Raw genomic sequence first — 12,519 nt, forward strand, 5'->3', positions numbered from 1 at the left:
TGAGTCATATAGACATGTTGAATTCTTCACCACAAAGGGGCCAAATCATTTGTTTAAGTGAATATTTTCCTCCTAACTTCAAACTGTACCAAACTGTATGTTAGTGCTTAGCCTGAGTTACTTAGAGACCCAGAACAGCAATGAACAGCCATAAAGAGGTTGAGCCAGTATGATCTACAGACAATAGGCTCTTGTGTTGGTCAACAGAGATGGGGGACCTACGGTCACACACTGTCTAATGAAAAAAAAAAAAAAAGAATAACAGGCTCAGAAAAAGAGTTTTCATAGCTAAATAAAATGATTTTGGCGAAAATATTCTGAGGCATGGCATGAAGCTTGAAAACTGCTTCACAGAGGTTAGAGCATCCTGATAGAAGGGTCACTATAAAGAGGAGATAAGTTTGCTCTTCAGTTGTCCGTGTGGAGCATTTCACATTCTCAATCAAAGGTCGCAGCAACCTCTACAACTGTCTCTAACCTTGTGTAACACACATTTCCAAGAATCAAGACTAAGACGGAGCATGGTAATGTTTCATTTTGAGTCTTACATGTAGTCTGTCTACATTAATAGGAAGCAAAAGCCACATACTTGGCCATATCTAAAAGTCTCATTAGCACAACTTCCCTAGTTCTGATCTCTGGGTTGGCTTCACCCAGCACTGCCACTAGGGAAGGAGGACTCTTCCTGTGATGAGAAGGTTTTAATAACTAAATTTTAATTACACACAGGTGGCCCGAGGGCCACTGAAGTAATCTGTTCAGAAGTCATTCTGTGATAAACTGGAACCATGGGTTATGGGAACCAAGAATTTAAGAAGTCTTTATATTTGAGAAGAGTAATTTTGTATTTTTATTGTGAAGATTCATACCAGCATTTACACCAAGAATTGAGATAGCCAGGGCACAGGGCAACAAAACCTAAGTAGACACGTTGACTGGCTTGCAAAACCTACAATAGAACCTTGGAACCCGATGGCATGTAGGATCGGGAGTTTGCCACAATCCCCTCTGCTCCTTATTGTGTTTCACTCAGTTATGTCAGCTTACCTCCTGCCAACGCTTGAGATGACATCCTTATTTTATATGAAGCTCTAATACAGCAGCTTATCACTAACCCGTCCTTAGCATCTTTACACCGCCACACGCCAACCCCCTGAGATGTCCTTACATCCTCAGCAGGTGTCAACTTAGAACAAGTTAGAAAGAACAAAATCTTTCATCAAGTAAGAGGCTCACGAAGGCACTATTTGGGTTGTGAGGTTCTTAGATTTCCAGCAATCTCAGTATAAGCCATGTGGGGTGGTGTATACCTCTGACCCCAGCTCTGGAGTGGTGGGGACAAAGGATGGCAGGGTGATCATTGCCCTCCTAGTCTAGCCAATATGGAAAGCTCTAGAATCAGTGAGAGATCAAGTCTCAAGAAGAAGTTGGAGAGCAACCTGAGAAGAAAGAGTTGACTTGTGATGGACTCTTAAGTGTACCAATGTCGATGCAAGCACTCAGATATGCACACATCCACAAGAAGAAAAATCAGCCAAATTAAAAAAATTCCATGTTGAATATGTGCTTTCTAAATGGTTCCATATGAACCACAATACTGCTTTCTATCCAGACTCAAATATGCTGTCAAAATTAACTTAAAATGAAGTCTCTGTTACAGTAAATTAAGCTCTGTAGTACTGTGGAGTTAACTACTAAACTAGTAGTGGAAAAATATTATTGATACATTTAAATACTTGAAGACTGTCTAATATGGCATTACCACTATTCCTTCTCTGTCTACCTTCTTAAGTGCCAAACACAACAGCGCTGACATAAAAAATGTTTTGCAAACTACAACTTCACTATTCCAGAGCTTATTGGGAAAAGTAGTCTTAAAAAAAGAACTTTCTGCTCACATATAACACGAAATAAAGGAGAGCTCTTTTTTTTCCATTTTATGAAACTCAAATTATTTCAGCTACGGCCCTGAAAAAGCCTAAGGCCAAACCACCATCCATACATTGTTGATAATGACTTTAGTTTAAAAAAAAAAAAAAAAAAAAAGCACTAAGAAAATCTGCCCTTTAATGGTGGCAGAGGAGGGAGCAGGATGATTGACATACCTTTGCCCCTCCCCCTTTATCTGGAGAGTCCAGCTGCAGTGGGCTGGTATATGATAATGTTTTAAATACTAGGTTCAAACTATGCCTAGTTTTCTTCTCCTATTAACTTCATATGAATAACTCAACCTGTCTAAAGTATCAGAAACTAAGGATTAAATGCTATTTTTTAGTCATGAAAATGTTTTAAGCTATTTTAAACATATATTAAACAGATATTTAAACACATTTAAACATATATAAAACATATATTTTCTCCCTCCAACAGTATCTCATTTAAAGCCATTTCTTCAAGTATAGATTCTGGTTTTGGACTGGCTTCCATCCAAAGGACAACAGAAATGATGGTTAGCTCCAGGCATATAGACAGGAAAACTCATCTCACCTAAACACACCCGGCCAGTACCATCCAGAGTAAGACCTTCAGGGCATTCACAGTGGAAAGAGCCTTTGCTGTTGACACAGCGTCCATTTGGACAGACGCCAGGAAACACCTCGCATTCATTAACGTCTGTAGAGGGGGGAGAATGCAGTAAGCAGAAAGGTAAAGATGTCACAAATAGAAAAAGCAGGTGTAGCCTCATTTCCTGTGTGGCCTGTTCAATCTGCAACACAGTGTGGATTATTACTTGAGTTTAAGCAAAAAAAAAAAAAAAAAAAAAAAAATTCCACAAGGCAGCCACCAGCTTTCCTGGGCACCAGCTGTGCAGACGACCGCAGTCTTGCTGGTCCATAAAAGTGTAGCCCAGACATGCTCCCTCGCCAGCTGTTCTGTGCCTGGAAGGCTGGGGGACTTCCTTATGAAATTTCCTCAACTGTATAAAGAAGAGAAGTGGGAACCTCAAAGCTATTTCCTAAGCACACCATGTTAATTACACGGAGTGATTTTTAAATTGTGAGAACAGTGACTAGCAACTCGCAAGTAAAATAGCAGTTCATTTCATTCACTCGTCACACCCACCTTCGCAAGTCACACCTTTGATCCTGGCAAACCCTCTTGGGCAAGCTGCATCTGTAAGAACAGCAGGACAGCATTTGACTTCTTTATATACATATATAAAAAAATACATGGGTCTCAGGCTCAAGAGACAGGGTGAGGGAATTAAATTTAAAGTGGGGTCGCAAAGATCTAGGACCAATTGTCTTTGATTCAGAAAGCACTTCAGTTGCTATGGTAACGCTATCAGTGTTGACACAGTTTAAAATGATTTCTCCTGCAATTCATCTCTGTTCAAATTGACAACTGACTTAAAAGCAAACTAGTCAAAACCTCGGGGGAGAGGCTATCACATCCCACTGGGACATTCAGATGAGGACATAAAGTTTGAGCCAATTTCCTCTCCACATCTGAGATACTTAGAGGATCTGCTCTCTGTTAAACATACACTTCAAGAGGAGAACGAATTTTCCTGGGAACACAGTTTTGGAGAGAAGACAGCCTAGCCGTTTTTCCCACCACTTAGGACACACTGTGAGAAGGAGTGACCATTGATTTAAAGAGGACATTCCAGTGGCCACGTCGGAGGGTCTGGTCAGGCTCCTACCTAGCTCACAGCGCTCACAGGGGCTCCCCCAAGCGGCTCCAAGCGTGGCACAGCATTCGGATTTCAGGGTGGCTCCATTAATGTTCACCTCACAGCGGTTGTCCTGGATGTTGAGCCAGCAGGTCCCTTTCAGGCTGTCTGGAAAGGAATCGGAGAGGTTGATAAGTTCTTCTATCGGCAGACAATGAACTCTTGTGCACGCTAAAGCTATGTTACAGTGTGAAAAGGCACCAGAGTATTCATTCTTAAAATCATTTTTATAGCATGTTCTTTGAAAAGACGGACATGTGCCTGCATTTAAATATGGCATAAGTTAAATACTGACTGACACTATCTCATACAATGTGGCCATTTATATGATGATCTCTATTAATAATCTATGGAGGAATAACTGTTGCCTGAGGGTTGATTCTGGTACTAGGAATGTAGAAAATTGCCATGATCATACCATAACACATGTGGAAAGGAAAGTCCTTCATAGAATGTGCTTTGATAGTTAGGAACAAATATACCCCGAGTTTCTTTGTTACCTCACTCCTCACTGAACAAGCCAGCCAAAATCTACCTTCCGTACTAGAGGATCTAAGATTTCCCCAACTGAAGACATTTACTTGATTAATAATTTGGAAAAAAATCTAAAGAAAATAAAGACAGCAATCATCTGATGCTAGGACGTAATGGTGAAATGACCAGTATGTCATGTCTTGGTTACACAAGGCATATTTTCTTTTAGGCCTTTTTGCCCTGCAGATCTATCGTTTTAGCTCGAGATCCAAAAATAATATGTAATTATTTATAGTCAATTATTTGAACCTAGAGAAATATAACAAGATATAAAAATCACCTAGCAATCTGGCCAACTTAGAGAGCCACTTCTAATTTTTAAAATGTCTCTCTTCACATCTCATTTAACTTTTTATTTTTAAATAGTAAAATCCCCGTGAGCTACCAAGGACGTTTAGCTTCTGACTCCACATGTGTCTAGGGGGATGGTCAGTGGGAAGCTTTCGATAGAACAACAGATTTTAATTGAACAAAGTAAATGACAACAGATTTTTGAGCAGTGGTAGCGAACGTATTCCAAGCTGACATGCAAATTCTAACTGCCTATATAGCTACATGCCTAGTTTTCACTGGAGAACTCAGCGTTCAGCTAAGTGTGCACGAGACTGCAGTATCCTTGATTAATTAATTAATACATAGGTCCAGGTGTGCAGGTCAGAAATCTGCATTCTTGACATTCTCCTCAGACGATTCTGATAATAAACTCTTAAGCACATATGGTTGCACACACCTTAGGAATATCAAAATATAAGCTGAGGGTGTGGGCAGAAGGTGAGGATGTGGGAGGAGCTGGGTGAGAGTGTGGGAGGAACTGGGTAGTGTGGGAGGAGCTGAGTGAAGATGTGGGAGGAGCTGAGTGAAGATGTGGGAGGAGCTGTATGGGTGTGGGAGGAGCTGTATGGGTGTGGGAGGAGCTGAGTGAGAGTATGGGAGGAGCTGAGTGAAGATGTGGGAGGAGCTGGGTAAGAGTGTGGGAGGAGCTGGGTGAGAGGGTGGGAGGAGCTGAGTGAAGATGTGGGAGGAGCTGGGTGAGTGTGGGAGGAGCTGAGTGAGAGTATGGGAGGAGCTAAGGGTATAGGCGGAGACGAGGGTGTAGGAGGAGCTGAGAGTGTGGGAGTAGCTGAATGAGGACATGGGAGGAGCTGGGTCAGGGGGCGGGCAGAACTAGATAAACATACAGAAAGTATGTACATAGACATAATGGGATTTTGTGACTTTTGTAGGAAAATAAACCCAATTGGGAAGGTTAAATGAAATAAGCAAACTCAGAAAGACAAATATTATATACATAACATAGATTGAAATATACATCTGTATATATGTATGTGTGTATATTTATACATACATATTTGTATATCACAACTAGACAGGGAAGCATGAGTGGGGAGAAATAGATCTTTAGGGAGGGGCAAATAAAGACAGTAATGGAATATATAAAAGAGGAAATAAAAAGGGGGGCCAACTGGGGGGAGAGAAGGAACCGGTTTGTGTAGGGAAGGTGATGGGGGCTTGCAAGGGAGGTCAGAGAGACAGGGGGATGCATAAGAATACAATATAATGATATGTGCATATGAAGATGCTGTGATGAAATATATCGCTCTGCTAAGCTAACCTAAATGAATTATTAAAAATAGAAGACAAATAATGAGTGGGGGTAAAGAGTGGTTGAAATATGGGTCGTGGGTATTCACTGTGAGGTTTGGGAGTAAGTCATTAAGGTTGAAGAGGAGAATTTGGGGTGGCAATGGAAAGAATGGGGCTGCCACTTGCCAAGACAAAAATGTTTCTAGGAAACAGGATCAAGTGTGAAACTCAGAACCTGGTGGTGTTAGTCATCTTCGCTGAGATGTCCAGAGACATCCACATAGAAATAGCTGCAGCCGGGTGGGGACACAATCCCGGGATTAATAGAAAGGTGAGGATGGATCCAATGGAACTGAGAAACAGTGCAGAGAACAACTAGGGGTGAGTGCAAAAAGATCAAGGGCTGACTGGTGATACACTGCAGGCTGGGGGTCAGGAGAAGAACAGAGCAAAAGAAATTAGGGGAAAAAAGGGAGCCAGAAAATGGTTGTAGTTGGGATGTTTACAATGCTGATCCTGAGAAAGTGAGTGGCTGACTTTATAATCTACCACGAGGGATAAACAGTGGGACCTGTTATCAGGGAAGCTGCTGTTCCTTCTGTCCGCAGAAGTCAGGGACATGGGGCAAGAGTGCAGACCCATGGGACACGGGTGCTAACCCAGTAGAGCAACACAACTCTGTAAGGATGAACTCACTGCACTGTCCTAGAAAGCTGAACAGCACTACCCAGGATACGGTTGTCTCCTTAGCATTCACAAAATCACATTTAGTATATCCGAAGGACTAACTTAAACTCTGCAGCCAGCCTTAGTACCCTAGTGAAGTCACAGATGATCCGACTTTTCATTAGTAACCACAAAGTAGAATTTTCTTTCCTTTACAAATTTAGTGACTCAGATTTGGTGACTAGCAGCGGCAGGCTCATCACTGATCAGAACCACCAACAGCCCCACTAAGAACGTGTTCAAGGCTGGCTGGAGAGATGGCTCAGTGGGCAAACGTGCTTGCCCACAAGCCTGGTGACCTGAGTGAGATTCACATGAAGGAAAGAGAACCAAGGGAAATACTCAAAATTTTATCATAACGAATGAAAATAGTTAAAGTTTCTGTGTGGGTAATGTGGTAGCATTCAGTTGTTGGCAAGTGAAAAAAATGACTTAATAATTTGGAAATAAACATCTTTGTTTCATTAGGTAACTCTAAGGACAAAAGGCAGAGATGAATTCACTTTGCTTAGATAGTAAGCAAGAACTCGCCCATTTATATGGTGCGATGTGAAGCCAAGTATCATCAGAAGAATTAGTTTCCTTTAAAGGTGGATTCTAGGCAGGATGGGAGTCTGGGCATGCCTGGTAAATAGAGCCACTGCCACTAGACATAGAAAGAACTGACCTGGGTAGACCTCGTCTGTATACATCTTTAATCAAATTAACTTACTCTGCATACATTATATGTCACTACCAAGACCTGGACTTGAGCAGGCATGATGGCCCATACCTATCATCCCAGGACTTGTGAAGCTGAGACAGAGGAATTATATGGAGTTCTTGGTCAGCCTGCCCTGCATCAGATCCTAGGCCAGCCTGGGCTATATGTCAAAATCCCAGCTTGGAGCAAAATCATGAATAAAAGAACTGGCCTTAGACGTTTTGAGTCATATTATCACACCTAGAGATTTTCCAAAGTAAGAGAGCACTTATCTTCCTTTCTCTGGATTCTATCAACTTGCGATTGGCGAGGGAAAGGAAAATACTGAACTCCTTCTATGTGCCTAAAAAAAAAATCTTCAAACTCTTGTCCTGTGAACTGAATCCAAACCCCATCATGTCTTTCATTATGACAGATTTAAAGTTTCTGTGATGGGATTTGACTGTGCTGATGCCTAAGGGATTCATTTAAAGGTAAGAAATGTGTATAATGATTTGGGAATAAACGTCTTTGTGATGGGATTTGACTGTGCACATGCCAAAGGGATTCAAACGTAAGAAAAGTGTATACACAGAAATGCTCACAACTGTGGCAGCATGCATCTACAGACATGAAAGGAAGGTGTTCTAGAGCCTAACTGGTTAAAGCCTGCCCAGCTTCTGCTCTTCTGCTCTCCTCCCCGTCAGCTCTGTTTTCACCTCAGGCTGAGGCAAGAGCATGAGCGACTGTCACAGGGAGATCCATGCAGGGATCTTACCGATGCAGATGAGTCCAGTGGAGCTGAGCTTGCTGCCGGGGGAGCACTCACAATGGAAAGAGCCCAGGTTGTTCCTGCAGGCTCCATTGACACACGGGTTGCTCTCACATTCATTTACATCTACAATCCAGAAGGAAAAGATTCCGTTAGAGCTGCCATGTGTTTCTGGAAAATATTATTCCAGGCAAGCCAGACTGTGCCAGAACGTCTGGTAAACTTGGCTCTTATAATTTTAATATGGATATACAGGGCCTAAAGTGAATAGGGAAGGTAGACATGTGTTCTACAGCACGGATAGCCCTCGACATGACTGGAGACTCAGGAGGACCGTAAGCAACACTCTATTCGGAAGATGATTCAGTATGTATGTCTTCTATGACTCTAACTGTATATAGTCGATTTGTTTCGCTCTGTAGTTTGTTCTAACTCCAGGTATGACTCTGGGACACAACAAAGGTTGGATATTTCTGTCACTTACGCTTCTGCGAAGCTTTGAAGACAAACGTATATCAACAATGGCTTTCATTCTTAACTCTTAGAGGCAAACCAAGAAATAAAAACTGGGATATCAATCCAGGCTACAGAACTCTCCCCAGCTGTCGTCTATTAATCTCTTTCTTGAGCCCTTTATTAATTACGTGATTAGTTAAAGAATTACTTTACACCACCAAGTTTGGTCAGATATGATATAGGAAAATGAGTGCTGGGGCAGAGTGGCAGGGGGCGTGGTTCAGGCAGGGGCGTGGCTCAGGAGGGGGCGTGGCTCAGAGGTAGAGCATATGCCTCAGGCTCTAAATTCAATCTTTAGAACCATTAGAAATAGAAAAAAATGCTGGGCAGTGGTGGCTCACGCCTTTAATCCCAGTACTTGGGAGGCAGAGGCAGGCAGATTTCGGAGTTCGAGGCCAGCCTGGTCTACTGAGTGAATTCCAGGATAGCCAGGGCCATAAAGAGAAGACCTGTCTTGAAAAACCAAACACCAAAAAGAAAAAAAAAAAAAAGAAAAAAAATTAACTGCACTCAATTAGGGCTTGATGACTACCGGCTTTTAGCCTTAAATCAAACAATATACCAGTAAGCAAATCCTGTTGGTGACAAAAGTAAAAAGAATCACAGTACACCTGTTTGTTTTTGTTTTGTTTTGTTTGTTTTTTTGATTTTGTTTTTCAAGACAGGGTTTCTCTGTATAGCCCTGGTTGTCCTGGAACTCACTTTGTAGACCAGGCTGGCCTCGAATTCAGAAATCCACCTACATTTTTTAAAGAGGTGATTTTCTCAAGGTTCTAAAGTCACTTAACACATGCCTCAGTAAGAGGCAAACACAATTCTCAGTTAAAATATGAACAACAACGTTAAGGACACTTCCTATACAAACTCAACTACTCAGCTTACAAGCGTCATCATTGAGATCCCATCCCCACTTGCTAAGTGATTCCAAACAAGTCAACATGCCTCAACACTCTTAGCTAGACAGTAGAATTTCTGAGATTCCAAGGAGATACTGCCCTCCATACATAGCTTTAGATTTAATATAGACTATATAAAATAGTCTATATATTTTTAAGATTTATTTATTTATTATTATATGTAAGTACACTGTAGCTGTTTTCAGATGCACCAGAAGAGGTCGTCAGATCTCATTACGGATGGATGGTTGTGAGCCACCATGTGGCTGCTGGGATTTGAACTCTGGACCTTCAGAAGAGCAGTCGGGTGCTCTTACCCACTGAGCCATCTCACCAGCCCAAGTCTATATAAAATAGTCTATATATTATTTCTCTTCTTTAAATACCGAAACAAAGACATATAAGTAAAGCCGGAAGGCTCTAATTCTTGCCCCTGACTATCTCAAATAAGATGTAAATAAACCGGTCCTGAAAGGGGGGCAGGCTCAGAACTGACTGCCAGCTAATGGGTTTAAAATAGCAATTCAGAAACCTATGTAAAAGGACCAAAGACACACTAATACGGGAGAGGAAAATGTCATGGGAGCCTAACTATAAACAAAAAACTACAGGCATGTAAGGAACTCTGAGAGTCAGGAAGAATCTCTGATTATCTGACACCAAGTGGTCAGCCCTAAAAACATATATGTACAAGTAACATATGTACTGCGAAGGTTATATTTATATATTTAGAAACACACACACACACAAACACACACAAAGCAACAACAACAACAAGGAAACAGAGGCCATGAGCTTGAGAGACCAGTACATGGAAGGTGTCAGAGGGAGAAGAGAGACAAGGTGAGAATTATATAGTTGTATTTTAATTAAAAAAATCTATATAGAGAAAGATTATTGCTTCTTCAGAGTGACTAAAGAGGTGCTCAGGTGTTAATTTAGTTCTTGAACTATAAATTATCAGGGTGCAGGGATACAATTACATTTGGCTTTCAGAGTGCTTGCAGTAGAAAAAGACCTCTTAAAAGAGAAATAAAAGTCTTCCTAATAATGTACTAATTCAGATGTAAGCCTTTTTAATGAAAGCAAATGCTTCACAACATTGAAATCCTTCCATGAAAACGCAAGAGCCGAAGAAACTAGATGTGCCGGGAACAGGCAATCTGTCTGAGGGGATCCCACATTTAATTCTCCAATGAATTCATGTGTGAGAAGATTTCCCCCAAAGACGAGTGCCTGTGTCATAGTTTTACAAAGATTCATTTTGAATTAAGCAATGGTGAACTCAAAGACTATAAACACATAGAGGGACAAGTACAAATATCAGCTATTTAGTTTTTCCCTTAAATATATATATATTTTTTTATGGTATAAATGTCATGGAACCAGAAATTGAAACAGTTCACTGTACATTTCTGGAAATAAACTTCAAAGCACATCTGGTTTACATTTAACTAGTTATGTCACTGGAAACACAATCTAAACCACAGCGATTGATGTAAAAAATTTAACTTTCACAGACTCTCCAAGCTCAGGCAAAATTAAATAATTTTTTTTTTTTGGTAACTGGCCTAAAACACAGAGGAAGATCCTGCTTATTGTTACTGTTGTTTATTATATATTTAAAGTAAGCCATTGAAAACATGAATTACAAATAGAATAAGCGAACAGAGAAAATATAAATACAGAAAGTCAAAGTTTGCATTGATGCTGGTAATAATTCTCTGTCTAGCCCTTGGAAATTAATGAAGAAAGAGTAGAGAGATAACTCAGGCTGACAAATTGACTGTGGCCAATGGGGGGCGTCAGGAGACCCAAGGGGAGGAGAGTTGAATAGCCTGTGGGTTTGTACAGACATAGTATTTAGGAGAAATCTTTTGATGAAATTCAAATAACAGAGTGTAAAATTTTGGGGGAGCAAGTTTTCTGTGTAAATCTGTTTTTTTGTTTTGCTTTATGTCCACCAACACCATACGGTTGGGGCCAAAATATTTCTCTATTATTTTATCTTTATTTATACAACACAAACTTCTTTCCCATGAATGGCTCAGATGGTTTGTTAAGAACAAGTGTCCTTTGAACAAAATAAGTCAAGTTGTCTCTCTAACCTTCCTTGTTGGCTGATTTGCTATAGAAGTTCCTTCAAATTTATGTGGCCACCGAAGATTGCCTTGACAATTCCGCATGTATATCACGGAACCAGACCCCAACCACTCAGTTTTCACTTTATTCTCAAGTGGTTACCAGAATGTATGGTTTCAACAGAATGGGAAAACGGACCAAATAATGGACAGTACTGAGCTAATTGAGATGACGACTCATCTGCTCTTGCTTTTTAAGTTTCCCGAGATTTAGATGAACCTACCCTTTAATAGAGAACTGAATTGGTACAATGGATAAAGGCAGCAGAAAGTGTGAACACCCAGGAAAACCGAAACAAACAAACAAACAAAAAACCTCCAGCAATCCCTTACCACATCCCTCTGTGGGGTAGGTGTGGGGGGACAGGGACAATACAGGGAAATCTGACTAGACAAACTTTCCTCAGAGCAATGTTGAAGGGTAATGGGCGTTAGGAGTGAGAACAGAAACCAGAGAATAGCAACTGTCACACGCATAGCTGAGGAGCCTGCACTGGCTTTACTGACAGATGCCCTCACTCTTAGGGAACCCTGTGAGCATCAGGTAGAGAGGGGCCATGTACTCAATACCCAGGATGCATGGGTAAACAGTTACCTCAGTTAAGTTTAGGAAAATGTGATTTTACATAGATGACTATCTTCCTCCACACCCCCGACACCACACCTTTTGATGAACTACTGTTTTTCAAAGGTTCCCCCTCCACACACACAGCTCAACCCAAACTTAGAACTGTGCTCTGTAATTGCATTCTACTGACTTCAGCTGAGACTCCTGTGTTGCGGCTTCTTGTCCAATACAACTTGTTTGTGTCCACAAGAATGCTTTGAAGTTAAAGATGAAGATAATGCAACTCCTCCTCCTCCTTCTTCTCCCTCCTCCTCCCTCCTCCTCCTCCTCCTTCTTCTCCCTTCTTCTCTCTTCTTCTTCTTCTTCTTCTTCTTCTTCTTCTTCTTCTTCTTCTTCTTCTTCTTCTTCTTCTTCTTCTTCTTCT

The 12,519-nt window shown here is 41.1% G+C and overlaps 1 protein-coding gene across 2 annotated transcripts in view; it reads right to left on the reverse strand.

Annotated features, from left to right (window-relative positions):
* Fbn2 (fibrillin 2) overlaps positions 1-12,519 on the reverse strand; it is a 203,252-nt gene that overhangs the window by 70,633 nt on the left and 120,100 nt on the right. For both annotated transcript variants that reach the window (XM_021150431.1, XM_021150433.1), the window contains exons 20-23: positions 7,981-8,100; positions 3,647-3,784; positions 3,064-3,114; positions 2,488-2,613 (exon numbers count right to left, since the gene is read on the reverse strand). In XM_021150431.1, coding sequence (XP_021006090.1) covers positions 2,488-2,613; positions 3,064-3,114; positions 3,647-3,784; positions 7,981-8,100 — 435 coding nt within the window. The remainder of the gene's footprint in view (positions 1-2,487; positions 2,614-3,063; positions 3,115-3,646; positions 3,785-7,980; positions 8,101-12,519) is intronic.

This window comes from Mus caroli, chromosome 18 (genome assembly GCF_900094665.2).
Source record: "Mus caroli chromosome 18, CAROLI_EIJ_v1.1, whole genome shotgun sequence".
In the NCBI taxonomy this organism is placed as follows: Eukaryota; Metazoa; Chordata; class Mammalia; order Rodentia; family Muridae; genus Mus; species Mus caroli.